Source organism: Aplysia californica, unplaced genomic scaffold (genome assembly GCF_000002075.1).
Source record: "Aplysia californica isolate F4 #8 unplaced genomic scaffold, AplCal3.0 scaffold00017, whole genome shotgun sequence".
NCBI lineage: Eukaryota > Metazoa > Mollusca > Gastropoda > Aplysiida > Aplysiidae > Aplysia > Aplysia californica.
Genome location: NW_004797287.1, coordinates 129,387 through 153,673, shown reverse-complemented (window position 1 = coordinate 153,673; position 24,287 = coordinate 129,387). Strand labels below are relative to the sequence as shown.

At 39.1% G+C, this 24,287-nt stretch overlaps 1 protein-coding gene and 1 long non-coding RNA gene across 2 annotated transcripts in view; both read left to right on the top strand.

Moving 5' to 3' along the window:
- Positions 1 to 16,026, top strand: part of LOC101862236 (WD repeat-containing protein 44) — a gene marked incomplete at its 5' end in the record, with an annotated part of 93,118 nt that extends 77,092 nt beyond the window's left edge. The window contains 4 exon segments of the mRNA XM_013085978.2: positions 786 to 887; positions 7,088 to 7,203; positions 8,104 to 8,231; positions 13,830 to 16,026. Of these exon segments, the coding sequence (XP_012941432.1) occupies positions 786 to 887; positions 7,088 to 7,203; positions 8,104 to 8,231; positions 13,830 to 14,026 (543 nt within the window).
- On the top strand, positions 8,238 to 11,097 carry LOC118478231. The gene is made up of 2 exons (XR_004858903.1): positions 8,238 to 10,622; positions 10,973 to 11,097. It is a non-coding gene; the product is annotated as an uncharacterized LOC118478231 (long non-coding RNA).
- Positions 16,027 to 24,287: the final 8,261 nt, after the last annotated feature.

Below are 24,287 nucleotides of genomic sequence, written 5' to 3'. Positions count from 1 at the left end.
AACTTTTGCAAAGGTGAACAACTTGTGTTTCGCGTGCTCATATGACCTTAGAAGTTGCGAGTGCCGTAAAACCTTATACTATACTATACTATAATATTTGATTGTGTGTGTGTGTGTGCGCGCGCGTGCATCCGTGTGTGCATGCGTGTGTATGTGCATGTGTGCTTTCTCGTCGTAAAAATGGAAGTTGAAATGAGACACTTTCTTTTCAAAGTATTATAACACTTTGATGCAAATTACCAAAAACATGTGCTGATTTGTCCTCTAGCAAACAATGGTTTTTACGTTATAAACCATCAATCGTGACAGCTTAGTGCAATTTTTCAGAGTGAAAAGGGGCTCGAACAATGTACCTAGCCAATTATCTCGATCGTTACATAAACACGTTTTCATAAAACGATTTGTCTCAACCAATAGATAATGCACTTCCTTTCTTTCATTATCAGTTTGAAGTATACATATAATTTTTCAAATAATAAAACAGTTTTTTCTTTCTCTTGAAAAATTTTGCTTTTAGGGCTCGTGACATTGTATCGGCTGGGCGACAATATGCCAACGTAGAACAATTTCCCTAAGGGATCAATAAAATGAAATTTGTTTTGATTTTTTGACATACCCAACCTTCAGCTGAATTTCCTTTTATCAACCAAGATGGTGTCAGCATCTTATGCATTAGGTGACCTTTGAACCATTATCTCAGGGTTGTCAGGAAGGCCAGTCATTTTAGATATTTCTAAGGAAGTTACCAAATGATTTTTATTTGCGCCTTTTTTTCATCTATCCAGCAACTGAAGTACTACACCATGGTCAACGTGCGGTCGTCCAGAGGGAAAAATTCTAAAGGGAGAAAAATTACTGGCATTGAGGCAATGCCCGGGGAAGAGAAGGTAAGGGAAAGGAGAAAAGTGGAGATTTTACTTGCTGGCTATTTGGCAACAATTTGAAACAAATAAATGTATATGGCATATTGTCAATGAAATATATACAAACATGAAGTCTCAAGATGAAATTTACATTCCTTTTACTTCCTTTGTTTTTCTAGACATTGTCCGTCTACTGCAGGAGGCAACCCTCCAACAATGACATCCACTCTGTTCTATCTGCTGTTCTCCCTATCCAGGTTGTTCCAGTAGGCTCACAAATGTCATATTCCCACAGTCTTTCTGGTCCTCCTCTTGTTTTCCTGTTCTTGGTCTCTATTTAGTGCATCTTTTTCCCCATTTGATATCCTTCTTTCTACCGATGTGATCAGCTCATTTCCACTTTTGTTGGTGTATGAATTTAGACATATCTGCCGCTCTTGTCTCTTACTCTTAGAAAATTCTCAGAGAGTAGCTCTTCAATAGGATGATTCAGTTTCCTAAAAGATGAAGCAACTGACACAGCGCTGTTACAGCCATTCATAGGACAATCAGCTGTTTTCATAGATCTTATGTATTTAATTATTTAAATTACATTTTTCGGAAGCCTGATTCACCTGTTAGCCTTTTAGTGTATATATACTGTATGAGGGATAATTTTTTAATATAAATTGTAAAATGGTGCCCATTGTTGAGGAGGAAAATAACAGGTGGCTGTCTTACACTGTATCATTTAAGTATAAAAAATGAAAAAATGCAAGGTGGGGAAATGGGAAGTAGCCGTTTGTACTGATAAATGTCTTAATAGGTGGCCATTCGAGCAGGTTCGGCTGTATTTTATGAAAATATAGCAAATTAATCTGTTTAGATTGCACTGTTCTAACCTCGCTCAGTGAAGTTCGAAAGAGCAGTGCTTGAGATGGAAAACCTCGGTAACCAAATGATGGTTTTGCACTATCTCCGATTGCATAATAATGCGCTGGGGTAAAACACATACTTTTTTTTTCTGGTTTTCTGTCTTAGATCCATCACAGTACATTGACAAAATTTGATTGCCTGAATGTTAACATTAACGATGTAAGAAAGTAATTTAGTCTTTCCTGTAAAATTTAAAAGTTTGAATTAAGGAGATTCCAACTTAGCGCCGAGGATATGCTTTGTGGAGAAGGTGTTCATTTGTTATGGATTCATATTTACGATAACAAGGATTGGAATAGAGAGTGTCAACATCTTGAAGCTTGCAATTTTCTATTTTTTTCTCTTTTCTTCACTCTCCTTCCGAGGGGTGTTAACCCACTATGGCGGGGCCCTTTTGTGATGTGAAATCTGAAAGTGGCTGTTGAAATAAATTCACTTATTTTGATTGTTGTTCATCTAATGAAAGAGCTCCTGGTAAAATAAAAATTTAATGTTCAAGTTGTCATATAGGAAATACCCGAGTTGCTGCGAGTGGCTCTCTCCAACTACGGTTCCAACAGCGAGCAGCTGGGAGCCACTTACCAGAAATAAGGAGTTAATTATATTGTTTATTTTCTTTTTGTCTATTGTTCTCTTTATGGACGCTGATAATAAAATGTCATAATAGTTTGAATGGTGTTATTCTTTTTTTTTTTATGAAAATTTTCTACCATAAATAATAATAATAAATGACATTAAATAGCGCTCAACCCCGATTAAAGTACAGGCTCTTTATTTGAAAGTTGATTGAATGAGCTACATTTTGAGCATAATATGTGACCCTGCCGGTCAAAGTCAAAATCAGTCGTATGAAGAAAATTAAAAAATTTAGTTAATGTAATTTCCAGAAACTATCACCATTTCACTAAAGTTGATTGAATGAGCTACATTTTGAGCATAATATGTGACCCTGCCGGTCAAAGTCAAAATCAGTCGTATGAAGAAAATAAAAAAATTTAGTTAATGTAATTTCCAGAAACTATCACCATTTCACTACAATTTGGGGAAAAATCAGGTAAATTAAATAAGACAATATTTGACGAAAATATAGAATTTTTTAGTATAGTCTGCCTGGTGCGGAAACACGATAAACAAATTACGATGTTGTAGCGAAAAAAGCTTAATTTTTTAAAGGTGTACAGCATTTGGTGTGTTATAGCGAAAGAGCAAAGAAAAAACGATCTGAGTTACCTCGATTTCACTGAAACCACGAGCTCGGAAGTCCGCAAGTCGGCTTACGTACCATGTTTACGCTTCCTAATTATAACGTTTGCAATAGCGCTATAAACACACGAGCGCACGCACACACACACTCACATGCACACACATGCACACACAAATACACACATATGCACATACACACAAACATACGTACACGCACACATGCACAGAGACCGCCTCGGTGGCCTCTTGCTAAGGAGTTTTATCTTGGGAGTTTCTAGAGGAAGGTCAATCTTTAAACTGCCCCCCCCCCCCCCCCCCACTAAACATAATAAAAATGAACTTTTAAAGTCAATCGAAGTGTTAAACTGAAAGTTCAACAGCCCATAACGGAGCTAGCAGGGCACGCTTACACAGTCGGCTGTTTACGTGAGCAAGCTTAAAGTGGGCTAGGAGTTACCGGTCTTACCCCATTTAACCAATCAGAGCCCCCAGACGTTCGTAGTGACGCAAAGTTGTTTATATTTTTTTCGAGTGACAAATTAAATATCATCTACCTGGCACTGATTAACTAGTCAATGATTCAAGAATGGTACATGACAAGCACAGCAAGGGGCGCACGCTTAAAGTAAATTAAGAAGTGCAAAAGGTCACGATAAAGATATTTTCCAATAGTTGTACCCACTGTGAAAAAAGCGCCCCTTAGCTGTCCATCATAGACTTTTAAAAAATTCATTCGTCAGTAGTTCTAGCTTTTGCCACAATTTACCGACTTGGCTAAGTTAGTATTAACATATTCTTTGATGCCATCTTGCCCTTTCTCAACTACACTACCAAACCTAGTGATAGATTTCGCAAATTGCCTTGACAAAATCTTCTGGCTATTGATAGGGTTCGATCTGAGTCGAAGTTAGCAAAGGCAGCCCTTTGTTTTGTCAAAGGCCACAGTTGTGTGGGTCGTTCCGCCTACGCGACAGGTGAACACCTCAACAAGCCACTGAATCTGCCTGATTCAACCGCCCATCCGCCACCAGGCTGCAAAATTGGCACTTGGGCAGTTGAATCACGTGGGAATTGGGGACTGGTGTGGTATGGGCGATTGATTTTACTGATGGATTGAAACACTTTGCAGCAATCTTTCACACTCAGGATTTTAACATAAGGTGTATCAAAGGCCATACTATACAAAGGGATCAAAAAGTGATTTTCGAAAATTATGTCACTTAGGCGGTTGAATCTTGTGGTTAGTGATATATATATTTCCCCCTCACGCTGTAGACTAGCTGTCATAACCCATTCGCCCATCGTTATTGTTAGTCACTCCAATAAATGAACTGGTCATGTTGAACAGATCCCTCCCACTGTTTACCTAAGTTGACCAGTCGGTAACAAATATGCATTCATGTGCTTGGAGAAAGGTCACAGGTGTTGGAAATTTTATGTTTTCAGTTAAGAACATTTGTCAAAAATTCAGTGCTGAAGAAGCTGATTTTTTAATCATAAAAAATATTCTGCAGGTTTATATTACATAAAAATGACATATTTTCAGAGCAAAAGCAAAACTACTTCCACAACATTTCAATATTTTGATTGGTTTAAGAAATGTGGCACATTTTTTGTCACCTAGAAAGACATTAAAAAATACATCTCCAGACATACAGCAAATTATGTTCAGGACAATTATAGTTTCACAAGAATTTTTTGCTCTTACCAAAGAGGCTAGAAATTACCACAGAACAGAATATATTGTGGTGGCTGCACTATGATGAATGTATGGGGTTCGGATTCGTAATTTTAACGTTACTAGAGGTTTAATGTATTCATGTTCACAGCGATTGACTGTATGACTGTTGGGTAGATTAAGCTGAAAATGTTAATAAACAACATTATGTGGTTTGATCAGAACATAGTAATGAAACCAAAATAAAAGAGGCATCTTAGGCATATTGACCTAATTTCTAGCACATCTTTAATACTATGAAGTGTAACATGTAGTGAGAAAAATTAATTTAAATAAAAAATATAAAGGCATGGTTTTGTGAAAAATTTGAATGGCCAAGCGTACTTTTTCTCTCTATTTATCACAGGACACTTTTTTTTGGCCTTTTCACCTCCTAGCTCAAAAATAGCATTGCTGACTACAGGGACCTTTCTCCAGGTACGCTTACGAATTTTCAGCTGCTGGTCTTCCTAGTCTAACACATTTTGTTTTTGTTTTATCCTTGCTCTGCACACTGTCTTGCTCACTTGATTTTTATTCCGCAAAATTTAACACTCACAGCAGCTGTGAAACCTCCCTTTCAGCTCTCCCTTAAAAAGAAAAAAGAAAATATTTTAATGGACCAGTGACCCCCATTGGTTAGGACCTCAGAAGGAATGGTTTGTTTTCTTCATTTTGACCAATCCTGCACAAGACTGACACTTTTCTCCTTGACAATGGGTGGCTGCCCCAGACAATTTTGAGTTTATGTTTCTTAGTCTAGTTTTTACATAGGTTCTGTACATGCTTATGCCAATTTAATTTAACATCCACAGTGAATCTATGAAACTTAACGTTCAGACACACTTTCTCAGCCTGAAATCTTTGATAATTTCTTTGGTTTCAGAGACATTCAGTACAAAATAGTTATTTTAACATCAGTGTGCAAATATTTCTACTCCTTCATTGTATGTTGATGCTGATGATGATCTGAACAATCCCTAAAAACTGTTATCAGCAAATATATCACTTTTGTGTCCACAGTAGTTATTTGTGTACAGTTTGTCCAAAGTTGATGGCTGTGCATTTCCTGAGTGATTACTGGTATCTAATTTACAAACAGTAGAATATGTGCAGTTCAGCTTGACGTGCTGTTTCTTATGTGCTCAAAAGTCTAAGATCCATGCAATGAGATTCCTATTAACAGTAAGGAACAATAGTTTTCTGGACATAATAAGGGGGCTGGATAGTGTTGAAAACCAAAGAAAAATCAATATTCATATACAGAACGGGCTCCTAAGTTTTAGATCTCGTTAGGTGTGTAAGAGGGTTGTTAACAAACATGAGAACGACATCTTCTATGCTATGTTTGGTCTTGTAGGCAAACTGTTGAGGGTCAAGTTGGTTGTCTGGTTTTTTTATCTTTTCAAAATATTTCATGACAATATGTGTAATGGCGACTGGTTGGAAGTCTTTTACGTTTACAAGTACAGTCAAACCTGCCCCGACGGCCACCTCTATAAGACAATCACCTGTACAAACGGCCGCTTCCTGTTTCCCCCCTTGCGTTTTTTCTCTATAATTTAACTGTGTAAAACGAGCACCTGTCCAACGCAGCCGTGGCCACCATATTTTAACACACAACCCCTATCACACTAAGCAATAACACCTGTTTTAGACGGCCACCTTAGTGACTCCATTACGTTTTGTCATTAATTGTGTCATAATCTAATCACCTGTCGTTGTTGTTAGGTTGTCCCTCCAACCGATCATGTTGCGTAGGCCCTTTCCACTGTTGACCAATAGGTACCAATTTCCAGCTGCTGGTGAGGGAGACGTGTGATCCCTCATAACCCATAAGCCCCGCCCAGAACTCATACACAAATCGTAAGTGAGATGAGTGGTCACTGTTTACCCAGTCTGTAACAAAGAAACAATTGACGTCAACATGGACTTGTGACAGAAGCGTCGCTTGTTCTTCGAGTGGTGGCGACCAAAATGTTTGTTTTACCATAGCACTCGATCCTCCTTGTCTGACACATTTCGTTTTATTGTCAATCTTGCACAAAATCAGCAACAAAATAAAAATAACAAACAAAATACAAACCAATAAAAACAACAACAAAAACAACAATAATGCGGCTACTTTCGTTTGGGAATGGGGTTTGTTTTCTTCATCTTGATCAGTCCTGCCTAAGATGGCCACCTGTCTTTTACGGCCACTTTTCTCCTTGACAATGGGTGGCCGTCTTACACAGGTTTGACTGTATTGGCTTTTTTGAGACTGTTATTATTTCAGCTGACACCATGGGCTATTTGTCAGTGACACTTGGATGGTTCACTTCTAGTTCCTTTCATATTGTGGTGAATTGCATGTTCAAGTTGTCTTTTTACTTCTGATGATGCTCAGATTCTAGTCACGTCAAATGATTCCCGCATCCGCCTATACAACCTGCGTGACCTGACGCTGTCCTGCAAGTACAAGGGCTGCATGAACAACAGCAGCCAGATCCGGGCCAGCTTTAGGTGAGACTTTTCTGTGAGTGGGTGTCCACACCCCCTCCTCCCGTCTGCCTCAGAGTCTTCTCCTTAAAGCCCTTCAACATTGATTTGAGTTAAGGACAAAAGTCATACAAAATTAACTGTTTTGGGGATTGAACCCATCATTTACGTGAGTACTAATTATGTGACAGTTATTTACTTGTGTACCACGATATGACATACTCAGACGACCATTAAGTTACTTAATTTAGTACATGTCCTCCATAGAGTGCCAGTGTCTGCGTGCGTTGTCTTTATGTCTTATATAAGATCTGTGCCACTGCCCTCTGCACGCAGCCATCCTAACAAGACACCTGTCTGCTTAGATATTGTGTCCCTCCTTACCTTGGTTGGGCTCATCAGGCGTGGTCCAGGTCCAAGAGGCTCACTGCCAGTATTATCTAAACTGTGGTGATGGTGATGTAAAATACTTACATTCACAATTATAATTTTTTACAGCTCTCAAGTTAACGTCAGTAAGGGTGTGCTAATTTTTCTTGTTGGATGTCTACTTCTGTGAACTTCACCTGCTGAGATTTTTTTTTTTCTTATTGATTATTCAAAGTAAATGTTTTACATCCCCATCGACACAGTTTAGACAATTTAGGAGATGGCTACTTCAGCCTAGCCTGTCAGGGCCAACTCAGGTTGACTGGGATGCAGTGCCTCAGCTGAAAGAGGGAGATATTCAATAAAATGGACTGTCTCATTCAGAAATAGAACTCGCATTTTCTGGATGCATTGGTGTAGAGCATGATCATTACATGGCAGATGCCTATAGCCATTTTCTGCTCAAACTTTGTTTGAAAGTGTTAAATTTGAAAGGTTAAAAATGCTATAAATATGGATTTAAAACTCCATTTTTGTTCTCTTCTCCATGTCCAGCCCCACTGGAAAGTACGTCATCTGTGGCTCTGAGGATCACTTCTTGTACGTTTGGAAGACGAACCATGAGTTTATCAAGTTCACCTCAGCTCGCCGGGACAGGAATGACTACTGGGAAGCAATAAAAGGTGGGATTGATCAACTGAGCAGGTCTTACTTCTTTTCTTTCCTTTCTGTTGTTCCTGTCTTACTCTTCCCTGCGCTAGATGACACACATTGTGTCAATTTCCTGACACTAATCTTCATGAAAGGAAAATCAGTTCTCCAAGCTTTTGAAAACATGGATTTCAAATGCCAGCCAGTCAGCCTGCCTATCTCTGGCATTAACAATCAACATCTTTAATCAAACATATGTTATCGACCTGACTGTACAGTGGATACTTGGCCACTGCAACGTCCCTGGAAATGGCAGCTGACACCCTTGGTAAAAAGGGAGCATCACAAACACAACCTAAAAATCCAGTGTCACTACAGTCAAGAATATCATCAAATGCAACATCCTGGAACAGTGGCTGAATGAACAGGCAATGGGTAAAACTGGAAGAACTGCATTTGCACACATAATTGCCCTCACCTTAAAAGATGCACTAAAGTCCCTGAGTAGAAGAGGACAGGTCACTCCCTGTCTTCCATCTGCGAACACAACACATCCTACTGTCTTCCGTCTGCGAACAGAACACATCACACTGAATTCCTACCTGAATAGGATCCAAAAGGATACGCCTGATTAAACCTTGTAAATTCTTTGCCATATATATGTTCGTGCAGAAGGGATTGAACTCAGATGGCTGCTAAATTGGAAAAGTGAAATAAGTACAGTAATTGTCAACGTGTTACTCTTTACAGTCTCGAACTCAACTAATTTCTCTCCCTTCTACCCTACTTCTTTTAGTGATACTCAATGCTAGGCCATCTACTTTTTGCGGGCGATTGAAGGACGCCACTGGTAGGTCCCATTCCCTCTTTACTCTCCCCCCCCCTTTTTTTTTTATCGGCCTTGCTTTCTTTTTCTTCTATGGCTGGCCTCCTCCGGAGGGCGGCAGCCTGTGGCATGCAGTCAGATATGTGACGACCTTTTTGGGTTTATAGCATGTCAGGTCTGGGCCAGTTATTGTCTTGCAGTAGCGGTTTGCGGTACAGATCTCCGTGCGGGCACTAGAATAGTGCGTAATGTAAGTCATCAGGACTGACTTCACCTATCCTCTGGAAGTAGGATGGTAAGATAGGACTTTTCGTGTTGCACCATCATTGCAACAATATCAGTTATCTCCAGCCGCTATAAGCGAGAGACTCAGGTCTGCTGGTCCAGCTGAGCCTACGGTAAAAAACCAGTTTGTACTTCCATGTCTACCTGTATCCGGGTTTTGTTTGCCGTTTGGTCCGTATTGCTGTTGTTAATCTGGAGTCCCCAGCACCACATAGAGGTTTAAAATTTTGTCTTGGGGTTCTTGCTTTCTCCCAGTCACTGAGTGATGGTTCCTTTGTTGATGTCAATTCTCTATGCTTAACGCTGTGGAGTTCACTGCCCTTGATATCGACCGATATTAGTCGATGGAAGGGCGCTTACTAGATCGAACTTGAATCACGTGTTCTTTTAAAAATTTTTTCGCAAATTAAAAAACAAAAAACAAATAAGTAGATGTTTAATTTTGTCCAAGGAAACAGTCGTTTTTGTCAAAAAAATTATTATTCCCGAGACGAAAAATGGACCGCACATAATTTCCGCATCACTTTGTTCCTCTTCCACTATTTTGTGTTTACGATAACCACGCTTCTCCACTAACTCTCGACTTTTCGCTCATAAAAGCGGTGCATCATGTCTGACAACGAAGATTTTGTTATGGATGACTCTCTTAGTGAGTCTTCTGAGGAGGAAAGCGATGATTGCCCCTCAAATGACGAAGAGAATCAGGAATTGGCCCCGACTGTGGACCCAGGACAACGGAACTAGAGGTAAACTCCTTTGTTTATATTCACAGCTGATCAGAGTTCTAGTTAGGGGGACCTAGGGTGCACCTGGAGTGAAAATTGTGGTTTCTTACAGCACTAAATCTCTCATCAATCACATCTGCTGAATGCTTTGCTACAGTATGACTGAAAGCAGTTTTTCATTTGTTTAGAAACAGTATGCAGCTGTAATCAGGAAGTAGGCAGGAAGACCAGGATGTAATCTATGGTTTACCTGTTACTAGATTCTAGCTCTAGGCTAGAAGTATACAGCTCCTTTACTACTTTAGGTTTGTTGCACTATGTACAAGCTTATGTTTTCTATGCATGAAGATCCATGTAACTGCACTTTGATATGATATTTACTGTGCAGATTATTCATAAAGTTTCTTATTTATTTGTCTCGTATAAGCAAGCGCAAGAAGTAGGAGTTGCAGAGGCAGAGAAGTCGTATGGTGATGAGGACAATGCTCCAGACCTGACAATCCGTAAGTTCAGGCGGGAGTACACCCCTGGGCTCCACCTGCCAGAGGATAGGACGAAAGCTGATACCATCAAGTATCTAAGGCCAGGTAAGAATTCTTGTCCATCACTCATTCATTCCTTTCTACAAGGCCTATCAATATGTGTGTTAGCCCTACCTCTCTGTGATCTCTGATGCTGCATTTAGATGGGATGTCTGAACTGATCGACACAGAGGTAAGAATTGATCTATTACTGAAGTTCTAGTATTGTTTGGTATTAGTAATTAAATGTTTTGTGTTTGCTGCATTATGTAGAATTATTGAATTTTCATGTTACTGTTTAAAAAAAACCACATGTTTATTTCCTAATGAGCTATCCAATACAAAAAACTAATGTTGACTCATTCCTCTCCCCCGCCCCGCCCCCACATCCCTTTTGGCCTCTGTCTACACCCCAGGTGCATTCTTCAAAATGTTTTTCTCCGTTGAGTTGGTGAAAGAGATCTGCCCATGCACAAACAGTTATGCAGAAGACATGAAAGAAATAAAACCATCGTTTTCAAAGAACTGGAAGCCACTGACAGAAGAGGAATTTGTTGCTTTCGTTTCTTTGTCGCTTTATTTTAGTATTGTTAAATTACCTAGAATTGAATTGTATTGGTCCACTAAACAGTTATTTCATGGTCTTTGGGCCTTATGGTTTTATGTCTATATTTAGGTACAAACAAATTCAGTGTTTTCTCAAAGTATCCGATTGGAACAATGAAGAAAAGACAGACAAACTAACAAAAGTCAGATCCCTCTCGGATCATATAAGAGATAATTGCATGCAATTATGGCAGCCACATGAATTTATTAGCATTGATGAAAGAATGGTAGGTATAGTTTTAGGTAAACATTTGTTTAGAATAGGATATAAATTGTTTATGGATAAGTTCTACTCTTCTCTGCCATTTTTTAGGGATTTATTTGCCAAAGGAACAAAGGAAATTTGCTTGTGGAACAATTTTTGTCAACGAGACGTGAATTTCCACCATCCTGAAAACAACAAAAGAATTTAAGAAGAAAATTAGGGGATCAATGAGGTGGGTTAGAGTACAAATCATAGGGTGTCTCCAGTGGAAAGATAACAAAATAGTAAATGTCATTGCAACCTTGCACAAGTTCACAAGTGAAAGGACGTTCTGTTAACAGGCGAGTGAAGGTCAATGGGGAATATATAAAACTTACTGTCTCTCAACCCATGGTTATAAAAGATTACAATAAATTTATGGGGGGGTGTTGATAGATCAGACCAGATGATAGCATAATATAAAGTATTGAGAAGGACTAGTAAGTGTTGGAAAACTATTTTTTTACCATATGATAGACATTGCAAAGGTGAATTCTTTCATAATGATTCAAGCTTTTCGACAACGAGAGAAAAATCAGAAAGTAGAGGAACTCTAAAGACCCAACACCTATTCCCTATTTGAGTTTACCCTAGAATTGATTAAAGAATTAGCTAATATAAGTGAAAAACATGGAAGTGCCTTATTGCAACCTGAAAGAAAATGAAAGTCATGCAGTAGTTCCAGCTCCAACTGCCGTTAGACGTAATTGCGTCTGGTGTTACAGGTTACAAAAGGTAGAAAGAAAAGCAAGCACAAAATGTTTAAAATATGATAAAAACTTCTGCTTCAGTCTGTCAAGAAACTTTATTATTAGACCATCACCTTGTCACCTTGTCCACAGTGTTGGGGTCACTACAGTCGGAACATGTCCATTTCTGCATCCCCCCCCTCCCTCCCTCTTCAGGGTCCATCCCAGAGTCTGTCTGCTTTTAGTCCCCATCATAATCTTGTTGGAGATCCGTCGGACTGGTCCACATAGATGGCTGTGATAGATGGAACTCTCCTCTTTGGATCCCCCTCTCCTTCAATCTACCTAGGGTGTGGGAACCACTATCTGCCCTATCTTCCTCAAATTGTCCCTTACATCAGTTGATGGCTTGTGTCCTTCATCCAGTATAGAGCCTCATTTATGGTTTTTATCTCCATACACATACTGGATGTTGTCAGTGCAATTGCTCCACTTACCTCTTTCACTACTACCCCATCAACTCTGACACTGAGGGCCCAGCCCGATTTAACTCCTCTGCTGACTGATCCATCCGTGAAGATCACAGCATATCCATATTCGCTATACTCTTCTATCAATTATAATTAATAAACAGGGTTCTCGCAGGAGCTACTGAGTTCGTGCTCCTTGCGCGAGCTCCTCTTCAGGAATTACACCATCAGTAAAGTTTGATTCATACCACTTTTTATTTCATTTTACTGTTTAATTTTTGTTACTTGGCCTTTTTAGATGAAGGGGTATTTTATGCCACCATCAACACAATTGAGACCATTAAGGAGGCGGGCTTACAGCCCTGCCTGTCAAGTCCAATCCAGCAGAAAGACAGAGATAATCTATAAAAATTCTCCCCACTCGGGAATCGAACATGAGTCGTCTTTGTGTAACAGCAAAGCGTCTATCTGCTAAACCACAGTGCCTTGGATGGTGTTATCTCGTTTCACCGTCTTTTGCTATTTTACATTTTAAATTGAATGTTGAAATGTAAATCAGCTTTTGTACAATTGATTGATTTGTTTTACATTTCAAATGAGAGCTACAGGTAATTTCAGACTGTTTTCAATACTCTGACATAGCCAATACAGCTGAAAAGTTAATTTAAAAAATAAAATTTTAGCAATGTTCGAATGATTTTTCACTCTATTCTTACGTCTTTCCCTATTGAAGATTGAAAGTGTACTATTGATTGATTTGTTTTACTTTTCAAATGAGAGTTACAGGTAATTTCAGATTGTTCTCAGTATTCTGGCATAACCAGTACAGCTCAAAGGGGTGTTTTAAAACATTTTGGTCATTTTCGAATGATTTTTATATCTTTTCCTTTTTAGGATTGAAAGTCTGTCAAGCATGATATATATCATCCACCAGTTCACATAAAGTGCAAAAGTGAACATATTTTCAGATTTCAAGTAAATTTTGAAGAAATGTGACCTTAATCTTATTTTTCCTGCTTAGTGACTTTAGTTTTTTTGTCATCTTTTACTATTTTACCTTACGACAAAAGTGAGCCATCAAGTGTATCACATGAGCTTTATGTTCAAACTAATGGTAGCACTGTCTTCTATATTCAAAGACAAAAAGATCCTTACATGATATGTCATACTTCAGCTTTATTGGGTGACAAAACGCCCTAATCGGTGTGTGTCTCTGGAACACATGTTCCAGTTTGTACTCACCATGTTGTCTGTGTACTTTCAGTTCACAACGCTGTGGTCACATCGGCCATATTTGCTCCCAATCCATCCTTCATTTTCCGCATGGCGGAGCAACAAGCCATGGAACTTAAAGGGCAGCAACTCCTGCCTGACGACGACACAGAGGAGAGAGAGATCATCATCTCGGCTGACTTCACGGGTGCCATCAAGGTCATCACAAATAGGCCAGCTCGCCACTGATACCTACAGAGTGATAAAGAGATGTTGTGCTGGCCAGTGCGGGGTGTATGTGTGTGTGTCTGTGTGTGGAATAGGCCAGTGTCATGTGTGTGTGTGTGTGTGTATGCGTGTGTGTGTGTGAGTGTGTGTGTGTGTGTGTGTGTGTTTTGCCCAGGCCAGTGCCATGTCCCAGTGACTTGTGTTCTTGTGAAGAACCTGAACAATATTTGAAACCAGTCAAAACTTGCCTCATGTAACTGAATTTTAAAAAATACAACACAACACACACTTACTCACACACACTCAGACATACTACATACCAGAAGTTAAAGTTTCAAAGTAGTTGTATTTCAAATTTATCTGTTCCATATGTGGATGTCCCCTGAAAATTTAGGTAACATTCTTGTTAATTGGCTGCAACCCATGCCTGACAGATTAAAAACCGAAATGCCTTGACAGAGTCAATCACAATAACATATGAGGTCTGCCCCAGAAGTAAGTTTCCGTGTTCTATAAAATCAAGAATTTTTATTTTGCAGACATTAAATTTTGTATGTACGTATAAAAACATTTTTCTATCATCATTACAGCCGTTTATCTCAGTTCTCTTTTTTTCTTCTGAATTAGCCAGCATTCAAATACAGTTACCATTTCCTTTTCGATCAGAGCCCTCAGTGCAGCATTTGTTTCAAGCACAATTTCTTCCTCATCTTCAAATTGCTGCCCCCTTAGTCCTTTGATTTTAGTGAAGAAATGAAAGTGGCATTGTGCTAAGTCTGGGGAATAGTGAGAATGTTCATGGATCCTATTGCCAGGAGTCCAGGAGATAAAGGTCACCTTTCGTGCAGTATGCATAGGAGCGTTGTCAAGATGGAAAACAACACCTTGCTCAAGCAGACCCGGCCGCTTTCTTCTGATTACTGGTCTCGGCTTTGTTTGAAGAACCATCGTGTAATAGTAAGCATTGACTGTTGTGTCAACCAAAACTGGCTAGTAAAAAACCACAAATTTGTGATTAAAAAACATGCTTTGCATCCCGTTCAAAGCACCTTGCTTGTGTCAAGCTTTTTTTTTAGGTCATTGCAATCTTGGGTGTCTCCATTCTGCTTATTACCTTTCCTGTTCAGGATCCCATGAATACACACATGTTTCATCACCTGTTATGATTCTTCTTTAAAAAATATGTCCATTTTTTCCAATCGACTTTCAATTCTTCACCAAAATCAAAGGACGACTAAGCGGAAAGCGATGTGAAGTCGAGGAAGAAATAGTGCCGGAAACAAATCGTCGCCTATCACACCAAAGGGCGTATCCCTGTTTTCTTACTTTTTCAGGAGAGCGATTTAAAGATTTTCAGACTTTGATTGCTTCATCCTTTTCCCTTGTCATTTTAGTAAATTGCATCCTACCATCGGGATATTTGGATATTGTGGGCATGATAAGATATCAAACAATGAACAAGATTGATTTTGCAGTGTTTTATATAATTTCACTGCGAAAATGTGCCATCTGTTGGCATACGCCCTTTCGTGTGATTGTTCTATTTTTCGTCCTGTCCAGAATCAGTGTATACGCCCTGTGTTTGAGTGTCCACACAATTAATTTCAGTCTTCAGACTGACCAGTAGAGGATAAAATTTCTCCAAGATATTACTCCTCACTTCCCCATGCACCCGCCAAATCTTCCTCTTTCTCTTCTCCTCCCCATACCTCTCTGTCTCATCACCTCCTACATCACTATCGGAAAGTACTGACAGTTCCCCATCAAACTTTTCCAGGGCTTTTGAAGCAGAAAAACGTTGTGACGGGCGGGAACCTGATGGGTTATCAGCCATTTTTCCGTTGCTATGCGTGTAAACTAATTCGAACAACACAGGGCAGGTAAAAAAAAACAAGAAAAAATGCCCAAAAAACCAGCAGAATAAAACACAAAAGGCACCAAATTCTTTCACGGGTTGACTGATGTATGGTAAGCAGAGCAGTTAAAAACATGAAACGGAAAGGTTGAGTCAAATTGTGGAAGGGAAAGGGAAAGAAAAGCGCGAGCCGATAATTCGGCTCTTGGCCACGAACTAGGAAGTTATGGAGCCGATAGATCGGCTCATGGTAGTCAAAGAGTTGAAGGACTTCTATTTAGACCCCAAAGGCTAAAGATATACAACAGGACAAGTCATTCAAAGCTCTATATTTTTGTGCCTATGAAAAGACGATATTTAACTTAATCAGCGATCTTTCCGTTAAACATTGAATAATTGGGTGTCGGTTTTTTAAACTGGTTTACCTTGCTTTCCGACTGCGAGGGGCTTTGCTTTCCACAGTGATTCTTCAGATCCAAATGCTTAAACGTACAAACAATACACACTGCTGTATAAGAAAAGGTTGTTCATGGTTTACAGCATATGTTGTTTTAATTGGACAGAGCAAAGAAAGGGTGATCTGATTTACCCCAATTCTATCTGAACCACCTGCTCAGAAAACCAAGAGTCTGCTTGTGTTCACTGTTCACACATACACACACACATGCGCACATTTGCTCTCCCACTCACAAAGACACACCACGCACACACACACTCATGTTTAAAAAATTCACAGTTCTACGTTGATATCAACGTCTGCGAAGTATGGACACTCCTTAAAGGAGAATTGACTGTGCTGCTTGGTTAGTGTCAAATTGGGGATGTTTGCCTGTAACTGTCAACATCTAGTGCCTCATTCTGTGTGGCTGTAAGCTGTGAATGTGTGAAATCCCCGTTGCTAAACCTTAGCTGTGACAGGTATAAGGTGACCATGACCCCCCACACTGCTGGAAGACCAATATGCTCAATTCTCTGTGCTATGATCTTGTTCCTGATGTTGGTTATGTGACCATTTCTGCATGTGTTTGGAGCTGTTGTGTAACTTGTTTGGAAGATGGTTCCTTGTTGTTGCTGCCACATTAGAAAACCAAATTTCTCCAGTAGTTTTTGTAATATGAAAATGTGTGTGTGTCTGTGAGTTGTGTGTGTGTGTGTGTGTGTGTGTGTGTGTGTGTGTGTGTGTGTGTGTGTGTGTGTGTGTGTGTGTGTGTGTGTGTGTGTGTGTGTGTGTGTGCACGCGCATGGGTTGGGGTGTGCATGCATGCATGCATGTTGTAAATGGTCTCGCAATTAACTTTTTTTTGCCTTTTGATTTTATCAGTTGTATTGAATGATAATTCTGCACTATACAGCACTTAGGGCCTTCTAAGGAGTAGGCACTATATAAATTCACGTCATCATGTTGATAATAATGATGATGATTATTTTTATTATTATGACTTTGCTTACCCTGTAAAGAAGGTGCAAATAGAGTTAACCATTTTTATCCTTTGACAGTGGCAGTATGGTATTGGTTAGAATGAGGTGGGGAAGGAATAGCCAGGGGAGCTGGGTACCACGAGCATGAGCATAAAGTGTTGTATAATGATCATAATGACTATGGGCTGCCATGTCGTGGCCTGAGTGCTATTTTGTTCTATCTCCAATTTCTGACATTGTAAATTTCTTTACCACAGCTATCAAGGCTTTTTAAAATTCTTCTCTGAGGCCAAAATTGTTACTAATCATGCCAGTTTACTGTAAAATTTCAGTTTTATTTTGTTCTAACTTCCGTTTTGTGACGAGAATTTGGTTCTGTCATAGTCATTTACGTCAAAATCTGAAAAGGTAAATAAGAACAAAATACAGGGCTGCCCATCATTACAAATTTGGGGGAATCGTCCCCATTTTTATTCAATTTTTTTTTTTATACGATTGTAATACCCCTGATTCAGATTTTTTAACATTGCGGCTATCCCGAATGACTGCCAACCTTCCCGGTGTATATAAGGGAATAAAAAACCCTATCAGACCCAGATAGTCAATTATGTCACTATGTCACATGCAGATGTCTAAGTTTAGCATTCTCTTTGCCTTGAGCCTTTGTACTTATACTCGCTCAATGCTTCTTTGCCCTTAGAAAAAAGTTAGACTTTACTTGTTACTTTTTCCGGGCAACAATGTTATTCAATGCACACTTGACAGGTCCATAAGTGCTCAGTTCGTCTCAGCACTGAAGCCCGCAAGGTATCCATACTTTAGACTTTAGAAGTGCCAAATCCAGTAGTAAGGGTTGACAAGGTGTTAGGAAATTCCTGTTTTTTGTGCTGTGTGTGACTGCCAAGGCCAGTGAGAGAGAGATTTTTTTTTATGTATCGTGGTTTGAAACTTTATACAATGACCCACATTTCTACCCTTTATTTTCTTAACTTGACCAGTGACGAGCCCGTCAAAACTGCTTTTTCTTCCTGCCTTTGTTTGCGTTACTTTTATACTTGCTGGACAACAACCCATGTCCTTTACACCCCAGCAAAGAAGACAATCCATGGCCATCTTTTTAATTTTCAAGCCAGATTACTTATTTTTTATTTGCCGATTATTAAAACATAGTAAAACATTGTGAAGCAGTGTGGTGAAATCAGTGGCTCGTCAATTTTTGGGCATGTAGAGTTATTGGTATAGTCTTAAAGCTTGTTCTTTTGTCTTGCTTTAGATGAAATAAAATACCCATCAATCTTGAATCACTTTCAGCGGTAAAAATAGCGAGAAAATGGCCACCAAAGTTTGGTAACTTCAATAGAAGAGTCCTTGAAAACTGAAAAATGACTTTATTTTGAGCTTTTAATCAACGTTTTACAATACAATTCACTCAGAAATGTGTATTTACTTGGACATAAAAGGGTTGAACAAAAATACAAATTTTTTATTAAGATTGCAAAACTGGTGGGAAAATGCCTGTTTCTCCAATTTTGTTATTTTGACCAGCGCCTGATTTCACCACGATGCCTCACATATGCTGGTGGGTGGGCAGCCCTGAAAAGAGCAACAAGCTTGCAGCCATGTTGCTAAGAGATACCCTCAAGGATGTTTTTCTTCGGTAGAGTAGCCTTTGTGGGTGGTTGATGGGTGCTCTGGTATGATCTGCCACTTCTTTCCCATCAAACATCTCTTCCATCTCTCTTATTTTGCGTTTGTTACTCTCTTGTAACATCTCTCATCTTCCGCATTTATATGACCTTATTTGTTTTGCAATTACTGTAAAATGCTTACTAAAACTAAAAAATAACCATTAGGCCTGTATGTGGATATGTGGAAAGCACTCTTAGTGAGTGTAGATGGTACAGTGGGACTCTGATTTAATTAAATCGTCGGGCCTGACCAAGTTTCCGTTTCAGCAAACATGAGGTTTTTGCGTAGATAATTACAAGGGTCCGAGCAAATAATGTATTATTATTATATATTTGACTCTGTCAATCAAAAGTAGCTTAGTTTCAAATGAGAGGCATATTTGTTTCTTTCTTGATACCGAAGAAAGGCTGGTAAATTCTTGGAAAATACACTGACCAAGCACACACTGTGCAAAAAGTCCGATTAGTTCACGTACATGGCCTTTGTACTTTGTCATCTATCATTTATGACATATTGTTTGCTGAACAAGTTGTGTTGCTGCGTAAGCCTACCATGCTGCAAGTTTGATTCCACTGATAAGCACGCAATTCATTTTATGTAAATCTATGACAAGACTAGCTTATTGTAATGTTGATCAGCTGCCGAGAGGAAAAAATGACTGTGTGACTGTGACGAGTTTGTATCTGTACTGACTATAAATATTATATGCCCAGACTGCTTGTGCTCCATCCCCCCAAACACTCGCGTGCACGCACGCACGCACACACACACACACACACACACACACACACATACACACACACACACACACACACACCAGAAGTGTGCTGGCCGCCCATCCGACTCCGACCTGTGCTAAGACATGTGTGCGCGCCAGCAACGCGTGTGTTGGTACAAGAGAAGGAGGCTGATTGGTTGCATAACTTATAAACCATAGGCTAAACGAATAATAGTTCACGATGCAGATGCCATGGATGGTTTCCAGGAATAGATCAAGTTTGTTGTGGGAGAAAAATTAGCAAGCAACATCAGTGGGGGGGGTTGTTCACCCCGCTAGCAACTTCATTGAATCCAAACTTGCTAATTTATGTATTCGTTGATGAAACCAAGTTATTTTTTATTGATTTTAATGGATGAAAAAAATGAGGAATCCATCTCTATTTGTTGAAACTGAGTTTTCTTGGATTCTGACTTCGTTGAATCCGAGTTCATAGAGTCCGAGTTCCACTGTATAGCAGTGAATCTTTGGTACATGACTTCGCTCAGTGAAGAGAAAATATTCTATGAGACAACTGCTCTTGATTAGCAAGTTTTGATGACGTGCTTATTTCCATTGCCACCATTGCATCTTCTTCCTTTTCCCAGTTTATAGTGCAGGGTACACCTGACTCATTTATGGCTTTTTGAAAAGGGAAAAAGAAGGAGGGGGAAGATAGAAAAAAGGAGGCCAGAATAAGGTATCCAACTGATGAGAGTGTGTCAGTATGTGCGAGTGGTTTAGTATGTTCATGCTAGATTTGTGTCGTCTTTCATTTCTCTCAGCCCTTCATGTCTACTGTTGTGTACCTGAACCTGAACTATTAATAATTCATGTATTTCAAGTTGCTGTTTAGGTTAATACTGTTGTGTAATTGGAATTCCTGAACTATGAATTGTAAGTTTTTGAGTTGATATCAAGCTGGATTAAAGAGCAGATTGCCTTTGTTCTGATCTGGTATTGTTCTGATCTGGTATTGTTCTGAGGAGTTTGGAGGTCCTGCTTCTTAAATATTGTTACACTGTTGAAAGGGGTGTTGAACCTATACAGTGAATGAATGAATGAATAAATTTAAGCTTGCTTTGACTTCGTTTGTTTCAATTGAAAGAGGATAAGGAGGACTGTCTAACAGTTTAACCCTATCAGTTTGTCGTGTTTTACCATCGTATCCATACGAGATGGGGAACTCTGTGCCACCACTTTCCGAAGAGGAAATTTACTTGTTGGTCCGATTCATACGCTTTGCATGGCAGACTGCCAAAATGATTTTTTGAGAAATACTGAAATTTTCAAAGAGATATTTGTACATACATGTACTACAAATATTCTAAAATGTGAAGAAATCAACCCCGGGGGTACAAAATGACCCCAGGGCGTACGGATTGGGTTAAGTCGTCTCCGTTGTAGTTTTCAAAATGTTATTGGTAAGTTAACTTGTTGAAAGAAATCTGTTGCCTCAATTTAGATCTACATATGCTGCTGTTCAAAGGCAGAGCGATGTGGCTACACATTTCATGATTTTGAGAAGGGTGCAAAGAACTCAACTATTATCGTTGAGATTAGTGACCTATGCAGATTTACCATTTTAAAAACTACTGTTTTTGATAGATATATATGTGTCGTCCTACCTTTGACACAAGGACTAGTTTTACAAAGTGGTAGAAATAAAAAACACCCTAGATTTTATCAGATGCTTTGTGATGGCAGTGAGGCCGATAAGACATCTGTTTTCTTGTGTTGAGCTTCATGAACTTATTATCTGGTCTCAGTTTTTTTAAACAAATGTTACGCTTTGAACAAAAGAGCGAAAGTCTCGCATCTAGAGGGATTTGAAAACAACAACAACCAAAATTGACTTAAAAAGTGTAATAAATACATTTGTAGTTTGAAAATGAGAAAGTCTTAAAAAATCTCCAACAATCTCACATCTGTTTTGGAGATGGACCAAACAAAATTGTACCAACAAGAATTTCTGTGTTTCCATAGAACTATCATTTGCAGCAAGTTCTGTTATTGCTTGATGTCTTCTTTAGTGTGCTTTGACAACACTCTGCTCTTGTTCAAGTTCTTGGACAAGTGGTCCCTTTGAAGGGTGTCATTATATATAATTATAAATGCGAGGGGGAAGCTGGAAGTGGTCGTTTGTACAGGTCATTGTCTTGGACAGGTGGTCATTTGTGCAGGTTTAATTATTTTTGGAATATTGGCATGACTCTCAGCGCCTCAAATGAGATATCTCAAGTGTTAGATTCTGATGATGATCAACTTGTCTCTTTTTACACTTTGAGCTTAGCTTACGGGACCTCTGCATAGGTTATAGCTGAAAGCTAGATCCTCGCTAGTGGCATGTGGGTAGTGGAGACGCTACTGGAAAGTTCCTTTTTCCCATCTTACTGTTCCTCGCACTAAATAACCATTTTTGTGTTGATGTGCTTGTCTTTACTCACACATTCACTCAACTCACATGCTAAGATGAGCATTTGGTGTGCCAAAGAGTAAAGGTAGATGGCATTGATCCGTGTGGCCAGGCCCATAAATATGGTTCATTGGTTGACCGTGCTCGGTATTGTGAAAGTAAGTACACATTTGATTGAATCTTGTGTCTGTGGACAGTGTGATTGTAGCTTTTTTTTTTCCTCCACAGACTCTTTTTCTCCAGATTGCTAGGGCCTCAGTAAGTTCTATGGCTCTTCGTGTACGAGTTGTAACTCAGACTGGGGTCCATGGTGACTGCCTTTAAAAACTCAGATTAGCCTTAATTTTGCTACCTTTGCATCACTGCCATTCAAGTAGGCCTACCATACTATTATCATCAATGTATTAAACTAACAAAACACACGTGGGATGTAGTGTATCTCATCGCAGTGGAATCGGGTGCTTGTCAAGTTTTGGGCATACAGAGTTATAGAGTTTTTGTTTTTCTCCAAGCCTGTTCAGTTGCCTTGGTTTTGATGAAAAGAATTCTCGGCTATCTTGAACTTGAACAGAGGCTTCGATATTTTTGCATTTGAAGGTGGTGGGGGCCGCCTGGCGTCAGAGTCAGAGGTGAAGTAAGTGAGAAAGGCCGGAAGGATGTTGTTTTCTTCAATTTCATTATTTTGACGATTGCCCGACTTCACCGTGATGCCTCGCGTGGCATAGGCTTCGTGTTTCATGGAGTTAATTGTACCCAAGTATATGGGCAATTCTCCTGAAAGTTTGAACTTTCTGTAACACGGGTATCAAATTTTAGAATTCAACCAAATAACTTGAAAATGTACTCAGTACATCTTTGACATGTCTAGTTTTGATCCCTACACGGCTGAAGCTAAAGCTTGCTTGGTTTCTATGGAAACGGAAGTGAAGTTTAGACTAGTGTGCTATGGTCCACGTTAAAGGATACAACAATACGGTCAAAACATGAAATGTAACAGAGAGAACGAAAAATTGATTGGGGTAGCATTATGTCCTTTAAATTCATTCTTTGTTCACACAAATTTCAAAACATTTCTTAAAGAAGAAAATGCTTATCAAACAATCATAATGTCTTTAACGTTACCTTGCAAAAATCATTTTTCAAATAGAAAACTAGACTTTTATTTACAAAAATACTAATTCAAGTAGAACTTTAAAAGGGTATTGCTATAAAACGGGTAATTCAATGCTGTAGTTTCAGCAAATGTGAACAAAATCGATAATTGTTTTCGGAAGCAACATTAGCGAAATATAATAGTCTTAAACGTTACTGGACAAAATATAAAAAAGGAGTGTGCAGAAAAAGGACGATTTGTTTCTTAAAAATAATATGCACACCTACTGAGAATTAAAACATGTATTATAATACTTCTTTGATGTTATCTTTCATGTTTTTAGAAGAAAAAGACACCAACTTATTGACTCATTGAGCATATTATTGAGACTTCGCATTTTCGGGACAAAAATCGTGAGCCAGTTACCAAGTGAAACATGAAATTTCCCAATAGTGAAAGCAGTAGCAGCAGCAGCAGCAGTAGTAGTAGTATTAGCAGCAGCAGCAGCGGCGGCGGCGGCGGCAGAGTAGAGTATCAAAATAAGGTATTCACATCTCCTTCATTATCGCTACTAACATTGTCAAAATACATCATTAATCGTGGCAGCAAACGGTGTTCTATCTTTCTGTGATTTCTTGTGACATTATGATGATGTTTACTTCCCACAAATGTTTCCATGGCATGGTGATCATATTGAAGATTATTTGGGACCGCAACGATTTTTAGTGAGTTATGTAGCATCCCATTTGGCACACTGTTGATGAATAGTTCCTTGTCTGGAGCTCGGACAGGAAGATTGAAGTAAATTCATCACAGTATGAACCTCTACTTCCGTAACAGCTCTTTATGATTTCAAAAACACGTAACATTGCCATTGAGCATGAAACAAGTGTATAGAAGTTAACTAGCTTCTTTTCAAAGTCCAACTTCACTCAGTAAGGATGAAGAATTCCAATATATATATATGTCTTTTTGCAGCTGTTTTGATCATGATAAAGAGTTTTCTGACGTACATCTTCCAACGTTTGCTTTCGAGCTGCTTTGACTTTTGAA